The sequence below is a fragment of the Phalacrocorax aristotelis genome, chromosome 7 (assembly GCF_949628215.1).
Source record: "Phalacrocorax aristotelis chromosome 7, bGulAri2.1, whole genome shotgun sequence".
In the NCBI taxonomy this organism is placed as follows: Eukaryota; Metazoa; Chordata; class Aves; order Suliformes; family Phalacrocoracidae; genus Phalacrocorax; species Phalacrocorax aristotelis.
The window spans coordinates 52,953,081-52,980,668 of record NC_134282.1 but is presented as its reverse complement, the minus strand read 5'-3'; the positions used below and the strand labels follow the sequence as shown (position 1 = coordinate 52,980,668).

At 42.1% G+C, this 27,588-nt stretch overlaps 2 protein-coding genes and 1 non-coding gene across 4 annotated transcripts; 2 read left to right on the top strand and 1 right to left on the bottom strand.

The window, feature by feature from the left end:
- The first annotated feature begins 483 nt into the window (after positions 1-483).
- TIPIN (TIMELESS interacting protein) lies at positions 484-8,849 on the top strand. The gene is made up of 8 exons (XM_075100760.1): positions 484-1,150; positions 1,548-1,707; positions 2,951-3,038; positions 3,939-4,014; positions 5,085-5,207; positions 5,784-5,847; positions 7,692-7,889; positions 8,265-8,849. The coding sequence occupies exons 2-8, from the start codon at positions 1,575-1,577 to the stop codon at positions 8,420-8,422; spliced, it is 840 nt and encodes a 279-aa protein (XP_074956861.1). The 5' UTR covers positions 484-1,150; positions 1,548-1,574; the 3' UTR covers positions 8,423-8,849.
- Positions 6,751-6,888, top strand: LOC142060623 (small Cajal body-specific RNA 14). The gene has a single exon (XR_012661842.1).
- DIS3L (DIS3 like exosome 3'-5' exoribonuclease) lies at positions 8,619-27,588 on the bottom strand. Of its 2 annotated transcripts, none has more exons than XM_075100758.1 (17): positions 27,395-27,588; positions 24,653-24,806; positions 23,766-23,894; positions 22,689-22,824; positions 21,506-21,682; positions 20,534-20,612; positions 19,393-19,572; positions 18,209-18,378; positions 17,267-17,428; positions 16,318-16,565; positions 15,328-15,420; positions 13,409-13,942; positions 12,410-12,564; positions 12,121-12,299; positions 11,653-11,798; positions 10,001-10,175; positions 8,619-9,925 (listed from the first exon to the last, which is right to left on the bottom strand). In XM_075100758.1, the coding sequence occupies exons 1-17, from the start codon at positions 27,555-27,557 to the stop codon at positions 9,617-9,619; spliced, it is 3,189 nt and encodes a 1,062-aa protein (XP_074956859.1). In that variant the 5' UTR covers positions 27,558-27,588; the 3' UTR covers positions 8,619-9,616. The 2 variants fall into 2 exon arrangements, with proteins under 2 accessions (XP_074956859.1, XP_074956860.1); XM_075100759.1 differs by having other exon boundaries at positions 27,474-27,584.

Below are 27,588 nucleotides of genomic sequence, written 5' to 3'. Positions count from 1 at the left end.
AGCACGGAGCTTCTCTCCTATTGTCTCTGCAGTCCAAGTCCTTAAATGGTGTTCTATGCACACAGCTGCAAAATCTCAGAGGGCTTAGCGTATTTATTGCAGCCTGGACAACTGCAAATATTTAGTTTTAAACTACCAGAAGGCTGTAGCAGGCATCTGTATGGGGAGAAGCTTGGGGTGGCTACCTGGCCTGAAGTGCTTTCCTCAGAGGTAGAAAGGTGAGGAAGGGCTCAACATACACCGTTTTAGATCCCGGTTTGTGGGCTGACTGAAGGTGGGGCCTAGCAACCTTAGATGCTTCGAATAAAACTCCCGCCCCCAGCAACTTTCGCCTGAGGCGATGACACTGGTTAAAGCTGTGAGGGGACCAACAGCCCCCGCTCCGCGAACGCCTCAGTAGCCCCACCCCGCCCACCGGGCTTTTGGCGCCAAAAGCGCCGCCGCCCTGCCGCGCATGCGCGCTGGCGCAGCTCCGCAGCCGGCGGGCGGCTCTCAGCCGACCCGCGCGGGCCTCGCGAGATGCGGAGCTCCCGCGGCGCTTCGCCGACCTCCGCCACGCCGCCCTGCCCGCCCGGTGCTGTGCGCGTCCGCCGCCCTCCCTCGCCGGGGCAGGAAGCGGAGGCGGGAGGGTGGGAGGCCGGAGCGCCCCTGGCTCGGGTGTGCGCGGCAGGGCTCTGCCCTCGGAAGGCGGGCGAGAAGCCCCTTTCGCCCCGTTGCCCGCCGGTGGGAGGGGGAGAGCCGCTCACTCAGTGCCTGCGCGCCGCGGGGCTGCTGCGGCGGTGTGAGGGGAGCGGGGCCTCAGGGGCGCCCGGCGGGTTGTAGCTCTGGAGGTCTGGCTCTGGAGACCCCAGCGAGCTCCTTGGCTGTCCTTCCTCGCCTCCCTCAGTCTCCGGCTCCCGGGGGTTTCTCAGCCCTCAGGTGGGGAGCTCACCTCCGAAGGTCAGTGTAGACGGAGCTGCCTGGGTGTCCTCTCGTGGCTAAAACCGTCCGAGGGACAAGTTTGCCTTAAAAAAGCTGTTCCTGAAGACTTGAGAACGCAGCCGTGGTGAGACCGGGTCATCCTGAACCCGGTTGTGCTAAAGTCTCTGGAATAGCTTTGCTTAAGGAGCCGGAAAGGGGGAATCCTCGTCCAGACTTCGTTTCTAAGTGGGTAAGCTGTAAATCAGAGGCATTATCACCCACCCCCCCCCTCTAGTTTTTGATAGTTGAGGATGTAAGTGGCAAACAGCTGTCTCGATCAGCGCCTCGGTTAGAAATCCATGTCTTTTGTTTGATTCCTGTGACCCGTACCTGCCACTCCCAGGTAAGTTTGCTGAGTTGAAACAGGACAAACCCTTACCTTATCCGGCCTGGCGAGGCTGGATTGTGTCACCCGTCTGCGTGGTTATCTGCTACTTCATTTGTACAATGCTGGTTTTTCTTGTTGGCAAATGTCTTTCTGGAAAAGCTGTAGACATGTTGTGTATAACTGATGTTTAGCTGCTGCCATGGCAGTCAGCCTTTTCTTCCCACTGCTTCTCTTTAAATGCATTTGGTGTTTCCTGCAGGAGGGGAAAAAAAGTTTATCTGTGGCAATGATAGATCCTCTAGAGAACAACTTGTTTGATCTTCCTGATTATGAGAATACAGAAGATGAAACGTTCCCACCTCTTCCACCTCCTGCCTCTCCAGGAAGAGACGATGCTGAATGGGCTCAAGCTAATGGAGGTGAACCCCTGTGACCCCTAAAGATCCCATTTTGCAGACAATGAAATGCTGTGAAATCAGCATTGTTGGTGTTGTACCTCACTACTTTGAGCTTACTGCATAAAAATAGCCTTGTGTAGTTAAGAAAGCAATTCGTAAATTTATTATTGACTCGATGCTTCCGAGCTTGTGGGAGAAGGTTATTTTTGTAGATTCCGTGAAAATATACAGACACGTGAATGAATCTTCGTAAAATTCAAGCTCTTCTGACAAAATGTTGGTAAAGGTAACTATACAGTGGTGATCTACTGTTACCCTTTATGACTTGAATTTCAGAACAGGTAAGAGTGAATGTAGTATTCCAGGGAGATGGCGGTGGATTTTGTAAAGCATATGACCTAGGACAAATCCAAGACGCTTCAGGACAGTTAAACTTAATTATTTATTTTTGAAAAGGTCATACTGTGTACTGAACAAGCTAACAGAAATGATAAAGATTTTAACTATTATTTACTTCTACTCATACTTGCCTGTAGTGTTAAACATATGTTTTCCTTGATCCCTGCTCTGTCTGTTGACTAGAAAATCAGATTTTGGATAGATTTAATTCCTTGATATGTGAAAATAAAAACTTCTGAATTCCTGATGTCCAAAGTAACAAAAAGTAAACCAAGAAATCGGTATGATAAGTAATTACTAGCTCTGAGATGAGCTGGGCAGTGGGGCCTTGTCTCTTGCAGCCAAATAATATCTACTGGCCCTAATCAAAAAGTATATGGACTTTGGTTCCTCAAAGACACATTGATTGTGGTCACATGTTGCCTCTTTATGTATTGAAGGCAATGCTGGTGGTGTAGGTCTGTCTTTCAGATCTATCAGTGGAAATTTTGGGACAAGCCTATCAATGTTACTGATAATTTGAGTTTCTTAACTTTTAGAAGCGACATCTACTCTCAATACATTTCTGATCAGAAATACAGTATAAAAGTTCTAAAATGAAGAAATTTTCCTCTCAAGGAGCATACTTTGCTAGAAAAGTTGATTCCTTGGTATATTTTGAAGAGACAGATTTATATTTAATCTGTTTTGTGGGACAAGAGAGGTGAAATATGCAGATGTTTGTTTGGAGCAGTGTACCTGCAATGGAGTGCTTGTCATGCTGCCTTTTTGATGGGGTAGAAACTTAAAATTTACATGATGCAACTCTAGTCGATGTCAACTGCATTATATCCTTAAAGTATGTTACTTGCTTTATTGGAACCAGATGGAAACCAGCAGTCGCAAACAAAGGACTCTGCTGTAGCTACACGGAAAGCAGTTAAAAGACCAATTCCTAAACTAGATGCCCAGAGGTAATTTTTTACAGAGTGTTTCTTTTTGGTGATGAATTTAGTGTATGGCTTTGGGGGAATGATTTAAGGTTACTGTGATCCCTGCTTGGTCACGGCCAAGCCAAAGATCAAGAGTTTTGGAGATGGAAGTGCCTCTTGCGTGCTGTGGCATAACTTTTTCTAATTTGTGTAATAAATTTGCTTGTGTAATGCTGTTACACAAAGTTACAATCTAACTTTCTTGAAGTCTCTTTGCAACTTAATACATGACTAATAATTTAAGATACATTTATTATCCATGCATAGGATTCTTCTAGCTGAATCTTTTTATTTTGCTTCAGACATAGTATGTAGATTTCTTTAATACAAGTGTGCTTCAAAACAAAACCTCAGTGTAATGGTGACTGTAAGCTACTAGTTACACCTGACTTACAAGCTGGATAAACTCCGTATAGTGATAAAGGGTTTTAATATTGTCCTACTGTTACCACTATAACTGGTGTAAGTTCTTTATAAGCAATGGAAAGAATCTGAGCTTTCAGTTTTTTCTATTTTAAATATGCTGATGAAGTTAGTGATAGCACAGGATGATGCTCTGGTCACACACCTAACTAATTTTACTTAGTTCTTGTACCCATATTGGCCGACTTTCCATGTAATCAAAATAACAAAGCTCCTTGGACTAGGAACATAAGTATGGTGAATTTTCCAAATATGTCTTTGGTCTTAACAGAGTCTTCATCCTATTTTGTGCAGTTTCTTAACGACGTCTAATTCTGTACACATTTCAGGTAAAGCTCTGTAGCTTTAGGCTATTGAAAGGAATGTGAGGTTGTGGGTTTTTTTTTTGTTGTCTGCGTGTTTTTAACTGGAAAAAGAAAGTACGAGTTTCAAATAACTTTACTCATTTCCTATTAATAGGCTAATTTCAGAAAGAGGACTTCCAGCCCTGAGACATGTGTTTGACAATGTAAAGTTCAAGGGTAAGGGGCACGAGGTAAGACAGGCTTTTGTTTTGTTTCCTGGGAGGCTAATCTAGGCTTGATAGATGGCTGCTCGTCTGATAGGGGGAGAGCGATATTACACTCTGGTTAGCCAGCTTTCTCAGTGTTTGAATGTAGCCTGATGGGGTTTGTAGTTGCAAATTTAATTAAAAAAATCCCAGAAACAAACATACATGAATGTTTTAACAAAATCCATGTTTTGATCTAAAGTTTTGATCTTAAAACTTTCCCTCTACTTCAAAACTAGAATATCATGTCTCTGACTCTTTGTATTGTCCAAAAGAAATAATTTTTTTTTTAAACTGAAACAGACTTATAAGACTGCCATTACATCTGGAACACCTTTACCATCTCTTTTAATGATCAGTTTCCTCCGTTAGTGAAAAGCATCTGGCTTCTGTGCCGACTCTATCCCAAAATTTTTAATATTGAAGAAAAGCATGACGTACCACTTAAGCAAAGAGAAAGCAGTATTTTCTCTACCAACTGTCTCAATTGTCTTAGATACACTTAAACAGTCAAAGCTCATTTTTTTCCTTAAATATCATTAGGCTGTCGGCACGCTTGCAAGGATGCCTGTGCACCTCTGGGTTACAGAGAATGCTCATGGTATAAATTTTCTCTTTACAACTGGAGACATGTACAGCTGAAAAACTAGGCAATGCTGCTGACCTGAGCAAAAGTCTTTACTGGATAAGGTTTAGATGTACATTTTTCTGTGTGTTCCAAATGTCAAAATAAATGCCAGCTGTGCCCCAAGGATTTTTTCAGCCTGGGTTCAGACCTAGGTTGCTTAAGGGCTGCTTCTCAGAAGCCTGTCAGATGTTTTACGGTGTATGCAAATGCTTCTCCTGGACTCAGATCACCATTCCTCTGATAGCTTGAAATTGCACTTACAGACTTGATTGTGGGAGGAAAGGCTACCCACGCACTCTATTACTTAAATTGTCAAGAGGCTTTCAAGCTGCAGAGACTTAATATATTCAGAATGTTACTGGGATGTTTCCCTCTGCAGTCTGGTGAGTCAACTTTTACTAGCTGGATATCTTGTTTTGTGCTCTAGGCAGAAGACCTGAAGACACTCATACGACACATGGAACACTGGGCTCATAGACTATTTCCAAAATTGCAATTTGAGGATTTTATTGACAAAGTAGAGTCTTTGGGAAACAAAAAGGAAGTTCAGGTATGCATTGTTTCTGTCAGTCTCTCTTCACGCAGTACTGAATGGTGTGAGAGGCAGGTTTAGGAGAGTGATTATGCAACAAAAGAAGGATTAAGTTGTGCACACTGCTAAGGAGTAAATGTTGTTTAAATTAATTTCTCTCTCTTTTAAAAAAGCCTCTTTCCAGTATTTGAAGTATTTAAGTTCACATTTAGATAGAACCTTTCTTTTTTTGAATTAATACTTCACAGAATTGGCTTCAATTTTTCAGGACATCTTTAACCAAAGTAATTAGCTTAAGAGTGCTGGAACTGGCTGGTTTTGGCAGTTTTGTTCAGTTGGTTTTTAATGCTTGAACCTGCAAAGGAAGGCTTATGAAGAATGCCGCTTCGTCTGGCGAGGTGATAGATGAAGGACTGGGAAAATGATCCATAGTGTTGGAAGTTGTGGGTCAAACACACGTGTAGTGAAAGGAGTAGTTTTTTTCAGAGTAATAAAGTGTAAAGAGGAATTGGGAATAGTATTAAAAACATAGCAACGTTGCACAAAAGATTTCGTTACAGATGAAATATCAGGATTTTAATCTCTAATTTGCAGACCTGCCTAAAGCGGATTAGACTTGATCTTCCTATTTTACATGAAGATTTCACAAGTAATGAAGGTATGCTTGTTATGCTGCTTCTTCAGTAGTTCAGTGCTTAAAATTACTTCCCCTCTACTGACCAGAAATCAATGATCATGGTACGTTTTCTAATGTAGAAGTAGTAGTTGAGTGGTCCTCTGTTGTAACACCAAGTTTCTGTGATACTTATGATTACAAAACTGAACTGGTACTTGGACTTAAAATGCTACGTATGTATGTAAAAATAAATAGAAGTGTATGATATACTGAAAGGAAGTGGAAAATGGGTGTTGTTATCAGCATTGTTAGAAATGTTGTTCCAAAAAAATCCCCAAACCTGCAATTACTAAGTGAACATACCGTTTTGTAATGTAATCCCATGAGCGTGCGGACTGAAGAGCTCCGGGATCTTACTGATGCAGGAGTCAAAGATTCATTTTACTGTTTATACTGCAGGCTGTCACCGGGCAGTCAGGCTGTTGTGGCCTTTACAGGGGCTTGTTAACGCTTGCAGGCACTGCTATGGCTGTCAGTCTTGGCCTATAGCTGCTATCGAGTATTTCTCCTTCCAGTATCAAAATCCAGCCACTTAACCAGTAAATCATTCAAGAATCTCTTCCAATCAATGATATTTTTAGATAGACTAGAAATAAACAATTTCTTTTTTATAGAAAGAGGGAGTAGAGTTCACCTAGTATGTTGAAAGAAACTTCATTAGCAGAAATGAGGGCATTTCATAGTTGGTCCTAAGGCCCTTTGCAGGTGTTCATGCTTTCACTGTGAGTCTCTTGAAGCAACTGCCTCTCACTGTCCAGTTTGTCTCCATGTGAAGCTCAGCCTCCAGACAAGCCAGTGCCTGGCAAGGGTGTTCTGGTGGATGAGTTCACCAGCGGTATAACCTTGCCTCACCTGTGGGGATTCCCTTTGGGCAGTTAGCGATGTGTGGCTCTCTTCGCTGTTGGCTGCATTTGTGAGAAATGGAATGCAGTCGTAAGAAGCCACAAACAGTAAAGCAAAATGGTTCCTGCCGACAGTGTCTGTAGAGTTATCAGATTTTTCTGTGCGATGGTTCCATACATTTGTATTTAAACATGGTGCTGATCTGGTTTTGAGCCATGTTAGCAAGTGTACTGCTACAACTGCCCAGTCTTCAGCTGAAAAACTTGAGCAGGTATCTTACAGTTTTGAAACAAAAACTTTAGCTACAGTGTTGTATTGAAAACGAAAGCCTTGCTGTCAGCTAACTTTGCTGTTCACAGGCTTAAAGTGGTGCAGAGGCACAAGGATACTTGGCCTTAGGTAGTCGTGAAGGAGTGCTCTGCTTCTCTGCTGGTGGGTAAAGTCTAACGGAGTTAGACTGTCTCCATTGTGCCTGTGCTTATGTTGGCAAGGGAGTAAATATTCCATAACAGCAGCACACTCAAGTCAGAACTGACTGTTCAATGTCTACGTTAGAACCTCTGTCTGATTCCCGTAACTAGTCCTGCCCCTTCCCAAAGGACAGAGTTGTATTGGTAGGGGTGGGAAGACAATTATCCAGAATCCTTTCAGAAAGGATTGCCTGAATTTACTGTTCCTTTTTAACCTTTAAGCACAGCGCGTGATTGTGACTTAGTACGCAGAGCTATGCCTCAGTTCAGGTGTTTGTTACTGTTGTGTGTTTGGCATCTCTGAGAAGACATTTGAGGTGTACAACAAATGCAGGTGCGCGGACCTAGGTGGAAAATTGCCCATTAAAACTAAGTTAAAGACTGCTCTTCAGTTGTTAAAACAACTGTAAAATGTAGAACATGGAAATGCTTTTAAAATGTTCTCGACACATACTTAGCAGTAGATATATCTGCGTTCAAAGTGTTGATTTCTGCCCCCTCATTTTTAACCAGATGGTGGAGGGGAAAGCAACGGCCTGGATACAGCCACTGAAGATGTGCCTTCCCACCCTGAAAATATTGAAGGACTCAATTCTCTGCCTGGCACAACTCTCACAGAAGAGCAGCAAGAGCGAATCAAGAAGAACAGGCAGCTGGCCTTGGAGCGCAGGCAGGCAAAGATGCAGTGTAACAGCCAGTTGCATCATGACGGTAATCAACTCCGTAGCTTCAGTGTTAATGTTAAGGTTGGTAGCCTGAGAAGCTCGGACAGCTGAGCTGCTGAGGCAGGTAAAGGGAATGGTAGTGATACATTTTCTAGTAAGTAGCAAAATGTGTAACTCTCAAATTTAAACTGGGTTCCTGCAGTTAGACTCCTCCAAAGCTAAGTCAGAACGACTCTCCCTAGTCATCATGGCAAGCTGTGATAGCTTTGTCTTTGAAATGAAACTCAACTTGTTGGTCACCTCTGGAGTTGGCTTTCCTGCAGACCGATTCTGGTGATAGAAACTGCAGTTAAACACCCAGCAGGAGTGTTTTCTTATGGTAGAAAATTGTTTTTTGTTTTGGCTTTATTTCCTTCAACAGAGCTCTCCACTAGTTACTCAGAAGAGGAGTTTACCACCCCAGTCGCTCAGGATCCCGCTGACCTTACCAAAGACATGCGTGCTGCTGCAGCTGAGGGTGCTGTTACAGAAGCTGAAGCTGGAGATACAGAACTGGAATGTGCTGGGGAAAAGCAGTAACTGGACCTTTTACTTCAAATGACTTCCCTGACAGAAAGACCCCAGTGTTTTAAGTACTGTTGTTATATTGAAATGTTGCTGGTGCTCTGCACTGACTGCAGAAGCTTCATGACACCCGTAGAGCTGGGACAGAGTTCTTCACCTGTGTTCGAGGCATCTCCCCCATTTCCCCCCAACACTCTTTAGGAAATGTTAATGACTTTTTCACCCTACTTTGGATTTTGTTTACAACTGATGTCAAACTGAATTAACTGGGCTATTGACAGGTGAAGTTTCTATTAAAGTTGGGTTTGTTTTTCCCTTTGAGAGGGCCTGTATAATAGCAGATAGTGCTACGGCTGAATGGGTTTTTTTACCTTGCTTATTAAGTACCTGTGTCTTTTTCTTATGAAATGGAAGCAATTAAATTTTGGAAGTTGAACCTGAAGTTGTTGTGTGAGGCTGTTAAACTACAGGCCCTCCAACCTTCACCTCCCTGGTGCTAGCCAGACATCGCTTCACGGACCAGGACCGCCCCTTGGCAAAACGTGCTTTGGCTTTTATCACATTACTTCCCTTCCTTTGGCCGATTCTGTTTTATCCTCTTCTCCCAGTTGTGTTTTTCCTCCTTGTACAATAACTGTTCCCTTCTGTGGAATGAACATTAACACCCATCCTGGTACAGCTCTCCCAGAGCACAGGGGTGGCTTGTCCATAACAGAACCTGACCTTAGACAACAGCAGCACTTGCTGCAGGTGAAGGTCAGTCATGTCGCCATGTTTTATTGCCAGCTGTGCAGGGATTTCAATAAACACAGGTTCTGTGTTCTAGATTAGTATGAAGGAGTTTACATTTTATATCCTTATAGCTAGGAGTTAAACTTGCTGAATGACAGTGGAAGGTAGCCAACAGCTGTAGGCAAGATTTAGGTTTTAAGAACCTAATTTATGGACAATGTGGGCAAGTACCTTTTTGAATGACAGTTAAAAGAACCACAGTCTTTAGTCTGGAAGATGAGATTTATCATGTATAAAATCTTTTAAAAACTCATACATCTTCAGATAAAAATAAACCTTATTTAAAATAGACATTTAGTTTCTTATTAAAAAGACTCTTGAATATTTAAATATGCTGCTTTTTAGAAATGACCCCAACTTAATCATACAGTGAGCAGGAGCACAGACAAGCAGATGAGCTGTAACCAGCAACAAGTTCTAATTAATGTCAGCTGAAACATCTAAGAGTGCCAAGTCCCTGATCTCCTCCAGCAGCTGGTACAAGCTCGCTCCCTTGGTCTGGCAGTACTCCTCATAGTCTTCATCAATTACTTCGACTTGCGCCTCCTCTTGTGCACGCTGGGCTGCTTCTGCAGACTGACTGACTTCTTTTACTAAGTCAGACTTCACGCCATTAAAGTTCTTCGGGGAAGCCTCCGCGTCTGAAGTCTGGTATGGCACGTTCCTGATTATTTCAAGCTTGATCGTGTCGGCGTGGCAGCGGGAAGTCTGCACAAGTATTTTCACCTTAAAAGCAATACAAAAATGATCTTATTTCTGATGGTGCTATTTCCTTTTACACCCTTCAGATTAAATACTCACTGTAATGTGATCGAAAAGGCTTAATGTAACTGATTCTCCAGTGGTTGTAGTGGAAGTAATTTTATTCTGGAAGCGGTGAAGTGATCCAGGCTTCCACTCGCAGCTCCTCTCACCTTGACAAGAGATGACTAAGCCTTCTTTGTTTTTCATATATGCAGCACCTTTGATTCCATATCTACAAAAAACCCGAGATGAGACAACAGAAGCTGTTCTAACCGTTTTCACCCTTATCAGTTCTCTTAACTGAAACCAACAGGCGGCTCGCTCGGATTACGTAAAAGCACCACGAAGGGGCAATCGCTGGAGCCTGATAGTCCTGGTGCAGGGGCACGGACCTGCCACGTCAGAGAAACCCCAGCAGCATACAAAACCAGCATGAAGACATGACTGAAGTGTTTCAAAAGCAGCAAAGCGAAACAGTAATTCTGTGTCTGATGTATTGGGTGGAGCCTGGAACAGCCCAATCAGGGAAGCAGAGCAGCATTACAGGTTATTCCAGACAGCGCAGTGAGGGAACAGTTCTCCATTAAAAAGAAGTTAAAGAGCAGCGCTGGGTTCTCCAGGCAGAAGCCTTTTGTGGCTGGGCAAGTTCTGGCTCTTCTGCCCCATGTCCCAGCCCGGCTAGCTGGAATGCTGGAGGCGACAGGCCTGCCTCGGGTGGGTTTATCTCCAAGCTTAGCCTGTGGCCAGAATCAAGCAGCCCGGCTGCGCTTGTGGAAGTCCAGGGTATTCACGGAATGGTTTGCTTTACCCAACGTCCCTGTAGAATTGTTTTTTTTTTTTTTTTTTTTACAGGAGGGTTCTTATGCTTAAATCTCTCGCACCTGCTAGCTAGCCGGGTAGCCAGCGTTGCTGCCAGGAACGCACAAACATGAAGATCATTAACTAATCCAAGTGTCCAGAGCCAGTAAGGGAAAGGAAAGGTGGAAGAGCTGCCCACGTCTTACAAGGGGCACTGCTCTCCAGTTCTATGCGGACTAGTTCCCTCTTACATCATTCGCTAGTCAGCTGATAACATAAGCAGAACACATTCACTATACTTTAAAATACAGATTTGCAAGCTCGGAAATTAAAAGGTATTTGCTTCATGCAAAGAGTTGCCTCCTACTTGGATAAATGGAAGGCTGAGCTGAGAGGCAGGTACTGATAAAAGCCCAACTGCTATAAAAAGCAATCGTGTAAATATTTCATCTCTGCTTTCCCTGCTGCCTACGAGGAGCAGCTGTGCAGAAGGTGCTCCTTGCCTGTGCAAACTAGTCTGTGCTGAAGGAAATGGGGGCTGAGGGACGCACACTTTGTGATCTGGAAATTTAATACTGCCCTTTCTTTAAGTAAGTGATCACTTGCTATGGTTAAAAACCCAAAGGCAATAAACACTCCAGCCATGGTTCTGCCCCAGCAGCTGCTTTTCATGTTCTGAAGTAAACACATACTGTGCAGCACGGGCTTACCACAGCCTCACAGGAACTCCTTTTCAGAATCAACGCACAGCCAAGCCCTGTTTACGGTTTACTGCAAACACCTAAACCGCAGTCATCGGACAACACCAGGCCACGCTACACACACTTCCTTTCTCAAGGACCAGAGGTGTCCTCATGGCATGAGTAACACTTCTGTCTTATTAAGCTCGGTCCAAGCTCTAATCGACTCACCTTGGTACAAAAACAAGCACACCGTTTGTTCGAATTGAGTAAATAACACCATCCGCTACGCAGCGCTCGTCTGTTTCTGGGGTTTTGTCTTTGAAATACATGCACTGGAAGAGTTCAGTAGACTGCTTCTGAGCACGCTGGGCTGCCTGCAAGCACCCCCCGTAAAAAGAGAAGACAAAACCACCTAAGTAAATATTTCAACCAGCTTGTTTGGCTTTGTTTTTCATAGTTTCTTCTTCCCATTACCTGTCCCCTAGGAGAATTACCTCTAAAAGGAAATCCTACGTGTTGTACAGGTGGGGTATGAAGTCACTTTCACCACCACTCTCTGAAGAAAACTGATTTAAGTAAAAAAAACCCCAAAAGCACTATAAATAAAAATGAAGTGATACTATGTCACTGCAGCCCCCAAAAGGCACCGTCAGGCAGCATGCAAGCGTACACAGACACGCACAATGGCCATCTCACCCGGTTTCTGTTATTAATGTGCCTGCACAGTTCCTCGAGATCCTTATTAGTGAGCACATGATCCTTAACGTCTCCCTTAGTTTCCTTCAGAGTCGCTGCCATCAAGAGCCTGTGGACAACAATATCAGCGTATCTTCTAATTGGAGAAGTGAAATGAGTGTACTTATCTAAGGCAAGTCCTACAAATAAAAAAGGAAGTGGTGATAAGCAAACCAAAGCAACCAACTGCCTCCCCCCGCAGTTCAGGAACAGTAACAGGAGTTGCACTAAAAATAAAGCAGCGAGATACCGTAATGATGAAACTCGTCCTCAGGACAAGAGCCGGTCGAGAAGTACAATGCGTTGGACATTGCGTGAGTGGCCATAGCTCGCAGCAGTTTATTTACAATTGGATCCAGTGGGTCATTTGCTTTATCCAGAGACTCGGCCAATGCTTTGTTAGACCTGTCAAAAAAGTGTTAAAAAAATTACACTATCCCTGATCGTAACAGCCTGGAGTTAAAGAGAGCACACAAAAGCTCCTAACAATTTACTAATCATTATTAATACATGAGTGACAAGCAGAAGGATATTAAAAATTTCACCACAGCTCAGTAACAGCTCTACTCCAGAAAAACGGTTAGAAAAAAATGCCAGTTTCGCTAACAGGCCTGTCTTCCGCAGCCTGACGAGCCCAGAAGGGCTGGAGCAAACCCCAACTCTGGGCAGGGCAGGGGAAACGGTGAGCCGCTCCGCAACCTCTTCTGTACAGGGGAGCACAAGCGGGCCAACGTGACATCCAAATAAGCGGAGGCACTACTGAGGCCCTTTGCGCTCTCTGGAGTCCAGAAACAATGCCTCCCAATATGGTGAGGCTCACAGCCTCCTCACAGTGTCCTGACAAAGTGATTTGGAATTATTTTGAGTCATTTAAAATGACTATATTGCACAGAATTAATGGGATTTAAACAAGTACTCTCTTACAGTGCTGTTACAGGAAATAGGGTGCAAACAAGGCTATTACAGAGCTCAACCACTGCCTACTGACCAAACAAATGCTTTTAGCTATGTCTAAAATGATTCAGATATGGCCATTTCCAGTCCAGCCAGCAGAACGCAGGCTGCCTCTCTTGTTCAGAGCATCGCCTCCTGCTTACGGAAAGGTTAGGGTAAATTGTGTTTTAAGAATTGCTATACAGTGTCTATCAACATTGATACTGAGAACCGCAATGCTCTGTGACGATAACATAGCCAAACAGTTAATTGCTTATCTTTAATTAAAGCACTTAAGGTAAGTCATAAAAGATACCGTGTGTCTATTGAGAAACCTTTGGCACTGGCACACTCCCGCAGTTCCGTAAAGAACTCCTGCCGTGGTGGAGGGTGTTGACGCAACAAAGCTTGATGAGGAAAATGTTCTGCAATCTTTTTGGCCACCCAGTGGTTGGCCAGAATCATACATTCCGCTACGGTCTCGTGCACCTCCAGTGGCTGCCTGGGGATGAGATCGTGGATATTATTTTTATCATCCAGTTGCACTCGGATTTCTACCCCTTCTAGTTCCAGAGCACCACAGCTGTCCCGCTTCGCTCTAACGTGTCGTGCTATATCGGTGAGTTTGGATATCGCCCAAACCAGTTCATCCAGCTTCCTCCGCCGAGTTCTTTCATCCAAGTCTTTCAGTTCCAGGATGTCACCCCCAACACTTGCATCTCCATCTAATAATCCCTGTGCCGCTTCGTAAGCCAGCTTGTACGCGGATCGGATGATGGTTTTGTTGTAGCAGACTCGCAGCATTTCGTATGATTCTTTGTCTAGTTCCCACAGGACACTCACAGCATACCTTAAAGATAAGAACACAGTTCTGTAAACAGATCTGGGTGACTTACGCTGTCATTTCAAGCACATCCAACTGTTACAAATTTACAAGTTTCATTCTGTTTTTTTTTCCACTAGAAACATCTTTTTCATCACAAAACAGACCAGTGTTCAGCAACGCCACTAATTAACGCACTTGCCTTTCAGTCTCGTCTAACACAACTTCATAAACGAGGACCAACCAAGTCAGCAGTATTTTCAATCCACCTGTTGAGGCAGAGTACCCCGAAGGTATAAGGCCACATCTGTTTTAAAGCACAGCTATGCTGCAATAGTTATTTTTACTCATTTTGATTTCATTAGGCAGATGCATCCACAATGACAGAACACGAGAACGCCAAGGACGCCTTCACCTTCAGTTCACTGTTTAAATACAAAGCAAATTGCCAAGGGTGTGGGTAAACACTACTGGAGGACAAGATACAGTCATTGTATAACACTATTTCAGCTTTTTGTGACTCCCTACTACTTCGCTTACAAATAGTAACAAATAATTCCAAGAGCAAGTGCGTAAGCAGTTACTATGGAACAGGGAACATAAGGTAACGTTTTTGAGCACCCACAAAGTGTTCACAATCTGCAAAAAATAAACATCCCCCCCCAGCCGAATCAATTTAGCACACGGTGACGCAACCACTAAGGCCAGCCTAAAAGCAGCACTGGGAATCTGTGACTGGGTCACAGCTGGGGAAGAACCGCCCTCGCTCTCCCTGTCCTAGCAGCAGTTCTGCGTTACGCCCTGTACAACTGATCGTGGAACTACAGAGTCGGGCATGTAACATCTAGTGTTAATTCCCACTCTAAAAAAAAGTCTACATGAAAAGTCATTTGTGGCGCTCTCTGGAAACGTCAACGAGGTTCATATAGGCAGGAAACCTTGCTTTGGCATCAGAATTATTCTGTCAGTAGTTCATTTCATCCAAGAAAAGATTCAACAATGATGAAAGATAAATATGACAAGAGCTCTTCTCGTGGGCTAACGTGAGAACAGCTAATGATTTCAGGAATGCATCTTTCTTGTTTAAAGAAAAAGTCCAACCTCAGATTTCTCAGTGATTCCCTGTTACGGTTTGAAGCTTGCACGGAGTACATCTACATTCAGCTGGACTGTCCTGCTCAAACAAAACGCTTCAGCGCACGTATGTGTTTAGGCAGGGTAGAGTATTAGAAAGCGTTCACCCTACCTAACTGTGGTAGAATTGAAAGGCATTTTTTAACGAACACTATTTTTCAATTGAGGATTTAGTAACAATGCAGAAACGTCCAACCAACCGACACACACAGAGACTGGTAGCGATAATTAAATTCCTTGCAAAAATATCTTTCCTCAGAAATATTACAAAATCTTACCTATCAACTCCACTAAGAAGAGAGCATACGTCAGCACTCAGGACAGAGGGCAGCATGTCATAACGACGATCTGCTAAATAGTAAGTTGTTGCCCTGAGGAATAAAATACATTTATTTACTGTTCTTCTCACAAGGACTCATTGGTGTGCATCTCCCAAGCAGTTTGTGCTATAGGCGTAGCTTCAGTGAAACCAGACACGTAGCATGATTTTAAAAGGTTATTCCTACAGAACACACCCATTTGAAATACCACAGTCAAATGATTTAAATAATTATTTCTATAGGAGAAGCCTAATTTTGCCTTCCTCGGTATCTTCAACTGCCAGAACTAGGGCTGTACAAAACACGCCTCGCTAAGAAGAGGTCCCTTCATGGCTACACCAAACAGCTCTGCTGCCTCTACAGGTTACATTTTTTTGCACCTACAAAGAACACATTTCATAATGTGATTCAGCAGTTTAAGTTCAAAACAGTGGCAATAAAATTAAAAAAAAGAATGGAGTATTTGGCATATTCAAACACAAGATTGACTATTGAAACATAGGCCTGCCAAATACCTCTGGAACTGACTTAATGTAAGACTTAATTCTGTTCTGCGGGTGTTCGATGTTCTGCGTGAAGACTTTCCCCCCTTGGAATGCAAACGAGCGGTTTGTAAATACTTCAAGTCACAAATGTTAAAGTAGACTATAAAGCAAACCGTAGTGATTAGGGAGAGATAAACTTAAATCATAACTTAGGGGAAAAGAGCAATTTCACAGTAAAAGGGTGAGGCAGTAGGTCAGAACACAGCTTCTTCCCCAGCAGGCCTATTTTATCCAAAGAAAAGCAGAATACCGTTAGTTATACGTTAGTTTTAATAAGCTGTTTCAATGACACTGAAGAAGAAAGAATTCCTCCTTCCTTCCAGTGTTTCTCAATGTTTTCTTAGAGGTAGCATCACAAACTTCTGAGCTCCAAAACTTCTCTAATTTTCAGCACATCATTTACCTCGCTCTGGCCTCAACATCAGTGTAAGAATTTGCTGCCACGAAATGGGTTACATCTGCAATGTGGACACCTAATTCCAGATTGCCATTAGGCAAAGCTCTAACGGAAAGCGCGTCATCCACATCCTCGCAGCCTTTTGGGTCAATGCTGAATATCAAATGCGTATCTCTCAAGTCAAGACGTTTTTTCTCCTCCTCTGGATTCACTTTCCATGGATTCTTGGAAGAACTCACGGGCATTTCACTCATCTGTACAAAAACATTATGGATGAACACACAGTTGTATCTTTTCTACAAAAAGGAGCCAACAAATTAGATTCAATTAGCTTTTCCTTTTCTATTCTATTATTGTTTTGCACTTTTTCATCCTAGAAAAATTTCCTTGCCTCTTCCAAGTCAGTCGATTACATTTATTTCACAGAAAGTATGAAACAGAATTTAAAAGAACGCTACACATATTATTAACAACTGATATTATTGTAGTGATATTGCATCTCTGGCAAACATCCCTACTGTATATAGGCTTTTTGTATTCTTTTTCTTGCAATTAATTTTAAGTGTGGTCAAAATACTTACCTATGAAAGCTGGTTCCTCTCCCGGTTGACGACAAAAGGATTTAAGACAATGATTTCAGTAGGCCTTTAGGATCCGCACCATAAACACATATTAAAGACAACAATATCTTAAAAGTCTACCCCAAAGTAGAATTAAGAGTATCTAATCTTCTCCTCATAGCAAGCATATTGTCTTAAAATCACTCCTGACTTGAAAATTTGTAGTATCTACAGAAACACTGTTCCAAAAGGAAGTCCAGAAAAATAACCTATAGTTTTCAGCTTTCAAAAACCTGTTGGCAACTAAGACATTCAGCTGCAGGAGGTTCCCCCTCCTTGAGAAACAAGACCCTGGAAATCAACAGAAAATAACATGTCTAGTCACAAAGACTAACCTGGATTTCTGAGAAAGGGGCGACACAGATGCTGTTCTCCACCAGAATAGCTGCAATTTCCCCCTCCAGATCTCCAATTCTTCCCAGAACCCTCACAAAGTGTCCGTTTGGATACACAGAAGTAGATTCCCAAGAATCAATACGCACAATGACTCTATACTCCTGCAGCAAGACAATTCTGTTGGAACAGCAATCTGCCCCTGACAAGCAATCAATATAAATACTCCTTCAGGGGCAAACAACTCTACCAAAGAGACTGGCAACTCTAAAAACTTTACAGAAAGTTAAAAAAAACCCACAATGAGAAGCATAGAAACAAATCCCGACAGTTACATTTCCTTCCTGAGCAAAGAAAAAATATGGAGAATGTCTGTCTTAAAGTATAAAAAATAAAAGCAAAACCAAGACGTACACAAATATTCTTATACTAGAAAAGACACAACTGGAGTTTTCTTCTTGGCTGTGAGGAAGTACTTAACATTACAAGGTAAAAGCAGCTGGGAATGAACAAAACCGTGTTTCTTCCTTCTAGAGCAATGGCAGGCTCATCATAATTGATTATCAATTTGTTGAAAAGCTCTCCTTACTACTTTCAAAGTTATATATAGTCATAGATCCACTAAAGCCACAAGGATTATTACAGTTTATACCCCTAATATGACCTTTAATTTATCAAAAAAAACCCCAAAGCAAGTAGTAGATAAATGCTCAGGGTACTTGGACTGTGGCCTAAACTCAGAACTCAAATAAGCTTTATTACCTGGAGCTGACGCAGTTTTGACAGGAATTGAACACATTCCTTCAAGGCAGAAATTGAACTACTCTCACAGACTTAACTTTATTTATCATTTTACCCATGTTTTTGCCAAGGAAAACATCATTAGAGCACGTAACAACCACACAACTTTGTCAGAACACAGAGACACACTTGTGTCAAATTACCTGTAATGCTTCAGCTTGCTGGGTACTGATCCGGATTTTGGGAATTCGGTAGTCCCAAGGCGTAACAAGGATTTTCTGAGCATTTCTGCCCTGAGACTGGCCCTCTTCTTTAGAGGGGAAAGTGACCACATAATCCCTCCAGTTCTTCTGAATGATTCCAACAACTTTACCTTTTAACAAGAGAAACATTGTTGGCTGTACGCTAAAGAGTTAAACAGGAACATGAAAGCAAATATGTGGGAGGTAGAGGAGATTCATTGCTTTGTAAGATGAACTAATGCGTCCACAAATCTGTATGACAACTGCTAACAACATATGGTATGCAGACAACAATACAAGTTTGTTATTCATTATCGCTGGCGCAGCCAGATTTTAATGAGCTTTTATTTATGTGGAGACTAACTCGTTGTATAGATTTCAGTTGATACAGAACACAAATTATTCAGCGAGATTCCCACTAGTACTGAAATGTGGCCAATTCTAGTTTTAATAGCAAAGATCAAAATCAAACAACATTTTCTCGCAGGAAGAGAATTAACCTCCTAAAACTTCTAACTCTGACCTAGGCAAACTTTGAAGATGTTTAAGATGCTACTGCAGAGTACTATTTTCAAATAAGACCCGAAGTTCCCATGGTACATGGCCGTGTCACACTGTAACCAGAGCTGGACACTTCTGCACCTACAAGACATCTTTTCATCTTGAATGTTATTTGTCATCGAGGAATTAAAAGGATGTTGTTATCTTTCTGTATAATCAACAGTGACAGTGGAGGCCTTGAGTGCACACGCTGGTAAATTGGTCTGTATTAGAATGGCAGTTCGTCTCTTGTAGAGCTGTGAAGAGTGACAGCACGCGTTCCCGTAGCAAAGTGTTCCAAACTCAGTATTTTAGGAAGATAACTACAATAATTCAGCTATTTCTGAGAATGAAATTAAAAGGGAAAAAAAAAGGGGGGGTTTTTGCACACACACACATATATAAAGAGAAAGAATCTAGTGCCTTTCTTATTGTGATATGTTAGAATGCTTTAGTTTGGGATAATAATTTCAAATTTACTATGGTGCAAAAATTGTGATAATCACAGAAATGAAGGGAAGGGACTACGTAATGAGGAGTACAACACAGCTTGGACCAAGGAAGTGAGGCAATCTTAAACCATCATACCACGCCATCTGCTTTACCTGTGGGCATAGGGTCACCCGTGGTGTCGGCAGGCGATTTATCCTCAGTCTCGTTTTCACAAAGGGCAACGGTCCTTCCTTTCCATTCATGCAAAGGCAGTAACTCCACAGCTACCACATCACCGTGGATCGCACGATTTCGAGCTTTGGCCCCATAAATAAGGATGTCACTTTGAAGTTCTAAATTTAAAATAAAAAGAAATAGAACTATAAACTGCTAAAAAATTCAAATCCCTCTGCTCTTGGCAGCATTCTGCTGAAATAACAGAAAATGACATTTGCAGTATGATTTCTTCAAAAAAAAAAAAAAAAAAAAAGACTACTGGCAAGAAAATTAAAACCTTTTACTCTTTTTTTTTAAGGGAGATATTAAGCAATTCTGTAAGTGAACTCTTGGACAAAAAGCAGCATAAGCTACCATTAATTCATTGCTCTTAGGCAGCAGCTTTAAAGACACACATCACAGTTAAATTGTGGAAACCACTGCCACAGGATTCTGAGGAAGGTCCCAAATAAAACAAGTTTTAAAAAAATTATTGGTATACTGAATACTGGTTTGGCCGCAGGGTCTGTCCCAGGAACATTTGAAAGTACTTATTAGTGAAAGCTGGGACAATGTATCTGCGCAAGGATAACGGGCTGTTCCTTCAAAGGTATTTATTACTAACTCATACCAGAAAGAAAATACTGGCGTTCCAACCTGATCCAAAAGGCATTTTTCCTATTATGCTGACAATGACCAGCTTCTTAATCCTGCCAACATCTACGCAAACGCTTATTTCAGTCAAATGAGTGGTCAGATGAAGTCAGAGCAAAGCACAGAGAGAACAATTTGCATCAGTATTCAACTGCAGAAAAGGTCCGGGGAAACCTGTTGGTAGGACAAGAGTCTACAACGTGGCCAAAGGCACCAAGAAAGAGGAAGGAGGACATAAAGGGTATTCTCTCCCGTGAGGCACACCCTCTGGGTTCATCTTCAGCCTCCTTTCTGGCTCATGAAAATAACCCAAGCATTGGACTGTCTTAGCTTTCATCATCTTCAGTAACCAAACAGCTACATACATATGTCTGCGTGGCCTCGTGTAAAAGGCACAGGTGGTGTCAGAAAGGCATTGAGGAAAACCTCTCATTGTCTTTTCACCTGTTTCTTTGCTGCCAAACCCCTGAAGTCGAACAAAAGCTTCCAGTTGTGCTCTATGCTTATTGACATTCAGCGTACCCTAAAAGAAAATAACAGAATGAAACAGTCACACTTCTAAATAGCCAACATTAAAGTATAAACTTTTAGGTTATACAATTATTTCTACATAAATTAGTAGTTTTTATTGATATGTAGGTTATTTTGAACACAACTGTTCTCTCCACAGGGGGAGAATGTACGATGCAGAACATTAAGTACTCACTTCTGAATAAGAATGGTAAGTTCTTTTAAGTGCTCACTTTAATTGTAACATGGTAACGGTCCTTTTATTCAAAGCACAGGCAGTATTAGATTACTTTTGCTGCCTGCCTTAACATGGAATGCGGAGTTATTCCTACAAGAAAGAAAAACCTCAGTCTTTCTGTTCATTCTCTATTCTCGCCTTGCTTGCCTCTGAAATGGTCAAGAAAGGAACAAATCACTACCTCTAATTCTTCAAATTATATTTAAGGGAAGGGCACTTGTCCACCAACAATCCATACCAAGGCCCCGAACAGCCATAAAACCATAAATTAATTTCACCGAGAGATCTCCATGCAAATGAAGTAAGAAATGCTGCCCTTGAGCATTATTTATATTTAAGAATGAGGTCTAGCTGCTTCTTAGCACATCTAGTTTTCAATTTACAGGTATATCACACATCAACCAGAAGAAAAATCCATAGCAAATTTAAGATCCCCAGTAACAAATGCTCATTTTAACTTCTCCAAGAGAAAAAAAACCCACACAAGGTGAAGTAGGGGAAATATTCTGAGAAACCCAATCCCTTCCATCCTCTTACTCTTGCTTTGTTTTCTTTCCCTCTTCCCCCTATAGCAATATTTCTTTATCCAATCAGTCTAAGTCAGGCAACTAAAGGGACCAAGCACAAGACCGCACTATTCTGTGTATGCTCTCTTTACAGCAGATTACCTGTATATATCTTCCAGATTTGATCCCAGCCTCCAATATTTCCACAGGTAAGTGCTCAGGATATTCTTTTCCATTGTTTTCTTGGCTTTCGCTCTCCCGTTCACGCCGAGCTTGAAGTATAGAGTCAAAGAGTTCATGGGCAGCCTTTAAGTCAGGCCAAAAGTTATCCAAGTAATTCTGTATGCACATGCATAAACAAAAATGAAAGTATTTAGAGGTCTCTGTTCTTTCAAGAACACATTTAGAAAGCCCATAATGGGAAAGCTGTCTCACATGCTATACTCAAACGGCACTTCTCAGTGGTAACGATGTGTCTGCTCTGAACACCACAGATTTGTTCCAGATTCAACCTAACTCATTTGCTAAATACAACAAAGGAGGAATGACTTAAGGTAGCATCCTAGACTAGAGATTCTCTAACTTTTATTACCAATATACCCATCCAGGCTACAGCCTTCTTGTCAAGTGCCACGGCAGAAAAATCAAACTAGCAACCCACTATTATTTTTACACTTTTTATATGATTTTGTACACTACACTTGGGCCGCTTTCTATTGCTTCACAGCAATTAAAAAACCCCCAAGCATCATCATTTTTATGTAGCTTTAAGGTAAACCTGTTTGGTCCTGTTTTTACTCAACATCTTTTCACAGCTAAACATAAAACACCCCATCCACATATCCCACTGAATACAAGTGGTATGAGATCAACAGCTAAACGAAGAATGAATTATCTGCTCATGCATCACAGTATCCTAAGAAGTCAAGGTTAAAGTAAACTGGTAGAATAATGCTGATGACTATTTAGGGCACAGCTGTTTATGGACTGCTTGCGCTACAGATTTAGACACCTGGCTGAGGTAACTGATCATTGCTCATCAATGCCAAATTCCTTAAAAACAACGAAAACAATGAAAAAGGCTCATAAGAAAGATGACCTCTATCTTTAGAGCTGCTGTTTTTCTTTTCAGTTCTCTGGTTTGCTCACTGCCCCTGTTTTTTATGGCATTCCCATGACTGACATCTTTGCTTCCTTTGATAAATGAAGACATGAGTTAGCATCAATAGTCTTCTTAAACGTAAACTCTAAAATGATTTGCACTATACATTGGGTTTTAATGTACTTGCTTCATCATTTTGATGCAGCATAAAGGAAACCTTCTTCTATTTTTCCGGCATGTTACCTTGAAGGAAATCACAAACACTCCTTCTGTTTCATTTCCGTATTGCTTGATAGCATCTTCATCTTCTGTTACCATAACAACTGGCATCTGACCCAAGCAGTGATTATAATACCAGACTGCTGCATTGTAAATACTCCTGGAAAAGCAAAGTTTGAAATCAGATTTCTGGCATATCTCATTTGCTACCTGCAAGACATTTGCAGGCTTCGTATAAACGAGATTTTGGTTTAACACATATACTTTTGAGATATATACACCAAGCTACATAAACCTTCTACCTGCAAAAATTTGTATGTGCCATATATAAGCACCAAGAGAACAGAGGAAAATTAAACGCTTCCTCCCCAGTACATGCATTTGTGTCCTAACTGCAACATAACGTATTGTTCCTCTGAGCCAAAGGTAGAACGAGAGGAAACGGCTTCAGGCTGTGTCAGGGAAGGTTTAGATTGGATATTAGGAAAAATGTCTTTACTGCAAGAGCGGTCAAGCACTGGAACAGGCTGCCTGGGGAGGTGGGGGAGTCGCCATCCTGGGAGGTATTTAAAAGCCGTGCAGACACGGCACTTCAGGGCGTGGTTTAGGAGGCCTGGGGGTGTTGGGTTGATGGTTGGACTTGATGATTGTAGAGGCCTTTCCAAACTGATGATCCTAGAGGTCTATGAAAGGTCGCAAAAAGCAAGCTGGAACTGCCAGGACTCTGGTGCTATGGTGTTTGCAGGCTATCAAACCCTACGTCTAAGAGTCCAATAAGGTGTGCACCATCTATTTATTATGCTAAAGCTAAAGCATAATAAATAGATTTAAAATGGCTGTGTAACTTTAAAATGATCCACCTTTTTTAGGACTATTGCTTTTAATTAAGTACGTTTCTGTCTATCTTCCTAAGAAAACAATGTTGATGCTTTCTTAATCCTAAAAGGACGATCTAGTCTTTCAGTTATTGTGAACTGCTCCAGAGCTAAGCAGAGCCAAGAGCATGAACTCTCAAGTACCCGAGGCATGCTAATATTCCTAAATCCAATGTCATGATATTGGCCAGCACAGTACTACAGAAGTTAAAATAAACAAACCAACCTGGTCTGCCATTTCTCCATGGATTCTCCCTTCTCTCTTGGCAAATAGGAATGCTGGTGGAATTCATTAGCAAACACAACACAGTCATGACGGGCATCCTTTACTAGATTTCGTAACTTGTTGTACTGTCTGGAATATGAAAAAGATAAATAATAGGCTCGTGCTTTCTTTTGATAATGCTATTTTAACTCCACATGAAAACACAGCTGAAAAACTCAAGAAGTACTGTCATGCACAAATAAATGCATTCATTAAATTATACCATTGATGATAAAACCTAAATCATCATCTGTAAGCAAGCTTTTCTAATTTCTGTAACAAATGCTTCTCATTTTTAAACATATTCATCTTCCAATGAACCCCACAAAACATCAGAAGCATTCAGGAACCTATTTTGTCACTTCTGGGACAAGATCTATTTCTTGTGCTTTGGAAATACAGGAAGACCTTGACAACAAATTACACTCTTCTATGCTACGGCAATACATGGATTAATATCTGGTAATGTAAATACCATATTGCTCCCCAAAGACAAGTGCTCAGTCTTTAATACAGCAAACCAAAAACATGTCCCATAATGGCACATATTGTTACTGCAAAGTCTCCTTAATTCCTGTCACAAGCCATCTGATTAGTTAATAATGCTACAGGTTTAACATCACTCCTATCAAGTGAAAACTCTGACAGGCACTGGTGTCCAGGGATCACAAAGGATCAGAGTTCCTTCCCTTCTGTAAAATTACATTAAGATACTTGAAAGGCCAAAAAACAAATGAAGCACAGCATATTTGCTGACTTTGGGTTACTGTGCTTAAATACACGTTTACAAAGTTAGTATCTTTACTTAAATCTAAATTAAAAATAGGTTGTTATTATAGGATAAGTACCTGCGTCCTTTTTGATGTTGCACAGCTTGACATGCTGTTTGCATGAAAATAATACCTTTCAGCTCCGGAAACTCGAGAATCTCAAGGTAATCTTGAACAACCTTGCAGTCAGGGACAACATAATGTGTAACGTCATCCGATAACAATTTGCCATCTAAAATATAATTCAGAGTTTAAAGGTTTAAACCTTCACTTGCAATACTGGTTACTTAAAACTACTTTCAGATGTCAGGAAATCAGAGTTATGTATCCTTAGGAAAAGAGATATGTATACCTTTGATGAACAAAATTATGGCTACTACGGTACAACTCTGTGGTACAAGCCCTAACACTTGTGACGGAACCCTTTCACATCCACTGATGCCAAAATTTAGTGCAAATAGTATCCAGGTGACTGAAAAAGATCCACTTTCATTATGAAAAGGATGTGACTTCAAGAGTGCACGTAACAGTCCTTTCTCCTCTACTTCCATGCGAAAAAAGACTATACACCTGCCACAGAAACTCCTTTAATGGGATTTTCGAAGGGTGTAGGATTATGGGTACTTCTGCTACCCTGCTTCCACTGATCTCTCCGTTCAACACTATCCATCTACAGCAGGCTCTTTTGCTACATCTTTACATAACAGAATACAGATAAGGGTACACATGGAGAAAAAGCAATGCTACTGCAAAGAGAAGACATTATTCAATCTAAACTATTAATGATCATTGCTAATTTTCTCTAGAGACTCCATCCCGTAGGAATATGCCATCAAAATACCACAACCAACTCACCACAGATGGCATCTTAAAATGTCCCTCAATATTAATGAGTTCAATCCCTTTAGATATTTCAAAGACTACCCAATAACCTTTTAGGTGGGGAGATCTCCACGGCATTTTCTCTCAACGTCTATTTATCCCTTATGATATTATAAATACTGATAAACACTGAACTGCTGAACACTCTGTGCTTCAGGCAAATTATATATAATAAAAGTATACAGATCTTGACAAGTCAGGTTATTTTCATGTATTTCTTAGAAGCTGCCACAGGACAATCTGTTTATTAACTCTGATTACGAGAAGTGTGAATCCATCAGGCGCAATTCCGCACAGTAACATGGCTACGTCCCACACTGGAGACATGTAATGGATGATGGCAGAATGCAACAAAAAAGCTAGTATTATTAAGAATTCAGAAGAGCATTAAAAGTGAAATGTCACTTGAAGATTTATACGTAATCTGCCCATATTAAGCTGTCCTTCCCTAACCTATACATCTAGATCAGAATAACTTCTAAGCAGGCACAGCATTACCATTACACGTATCTGTAGACATGATTTATGCAGGCAGTCGCTCACAGTGCACGAATTAAGTTTGCTCAGCACACCGTGTAGAGTCAGGAATGAAAACAAATGTTCACCTCACCTCTGAGTCACCCAGGATAATTACAAAGGGACATATTCTGATACTCATCTACAGCACAATCTACACTGCAGTCCAGAAGAGGGGAAGTCGGGCATGGCGAGAGAGGTAAGACTTTTTTTCTGGTATGTGCCTGTAACTTATCCTGAAGGAATTCATAACCAAATGCAACACATCAGGGAGCAGAAACCATCACTAGTCCTGACATCCTACAGAACACTAATATACTACACTACCTTTTGCGTTCAATTAAATAATAATAAATAATAAAATAAACCAAAAGTGACATCTAAACCAATTACCGTTCAGAAAGCAAAAAAAAAAAAAAGTTAAAATTCTCAACCTTTTCTTTTAGGTAAGCAAATAATTTGATCGATTTAAATAGGCTGGATATTATGTTAGTTATTTGCCAGTCAGTTTCTTGCACCAAATTAATCATGCTATTTAACAACAGAAAAAAACCCTGAAATATCAACCAAAGGTCACATGATGATCGATGATGCACATAATAGCACCATGGTATGTAAAAACAACAACAAATCTAGACATTATAGAGGCTGGCAGTCTTCCCGTGTCTGAAACGGCCAGATATAATACAGGCAATTGCATTTAATTACTTAACAGAAATAACTGCTGATGCAGAATTACAATCGCGTCAAGACAACAGCTTGGCCCCACTGTAAGAACACTGAACAGGTACGTATAAAATTTAATTCATGCTATAAACCACCACCCTGCAGAAATTAATGCATTTTAAAAGATTTTTTTTTTAAAAAGGTGGGGAAGTATGAAACCTGCATTATCCTTCAGCCTTTCTGTAGCCTGCCTGTAAACCGTTCACAGTCAAATCCTGTGAACAATCAACTTCTCGATTTCTTTTTCTCGTCACACCTCGTTTATTTCTGACGGATTTTGCTTTGAAGGAGTACTTTTGCTCTCTCCTTGATTTGGTTTCGGTTTTTTTCTACGACTTTAGGTGCTGCTGTTCTGCACCTCTACAGCCAGCTCGGGGCGGCGGCGGCGAGGGCTGGGACGAGCCTCCGGCCCCCGCACAGCCCAGCGGCCCCCCGCACAGCCCTTGTTCCTCTTTTATTCACCGCTTGTCCCGCGCGCTGCCCCCCTGCGCTGCTCTCGGCTCCCGCGCTCGGTCCCGCCGGGTCCTGCCAGGCCTCCCCGCGCCGGCACCCACGCCTGCCAGGCCGCGCGCGGATCACTGCCCAGGAATCGCCCTCCGCGACCAGCTCTGCCCTGCGTGAGCCGAGAAACAGCGGCCCCCGGGCTCCCGCCCTCTCCTCCCCGGAGCCCCGGCCTCCCGCCCTCAGCCCCCTCACCGCGAGCGCAGGCGGCCTGGCACAGGGCGCTGCGGCAGGGCACGTCGGGCCGGAGGTAGTGCTCCCGCACGACACGCACCGAGCGGCCCTGCTGGCCCCGCAGCTGCAGCACTTTCTCCGTGCGGAGCATTGGGATGGCGGGAAGCGGCGGCCCCGCAGCCATGCCCGCTGCTCCCGGGGCGCTTGCGCGTGGC

Bases quoted from the DNA above. Each gene is read 5' to 3' on its own strand.
- TIPIN (XM_075100760.1), top strand. From the start codon at position 1,575: ATGATAGATCCTCTAGAGAACAACTTGTTTGATCTTCCTGATTATGAG. The intron at 3,039-3,938 runs GTAATTTTTTAC...TCCTATTAATAG, and splicing joins CCTAAACTAGATGCCCAGAG to GCTAATTTCAGAAAGAGGAC. The intron at 7,890-8,264 runs GTAATCAACTCC...TTCCTTCAACAG, and splicing joins CAGCCAGTTGCATCATGACG to AGCTCTCCACTAGTTACTCA.
- DIS3L (XM_075100758.1), bottom strand. From the start codon at position 27,557: ATGGCTGCGGGGCCGCCGCTTCCCGCCATCCCAATGCTCCGCACGGAG. The intron at 12,300-12,409 runs GTATCTCGCTGC...TTTTATTTGTAG, and splicing joins GGACGAGTTTCATCATTACG to GACTTGCCTTAGATAAGTAC. The intron at 10,176-11,652 runs GTGAGTCGATTA...GGTTTTTTGTAG, and splicing joins GTGCTTGTTTTTGTACCAAG to ATATGGAATCAAAGGTGCTG.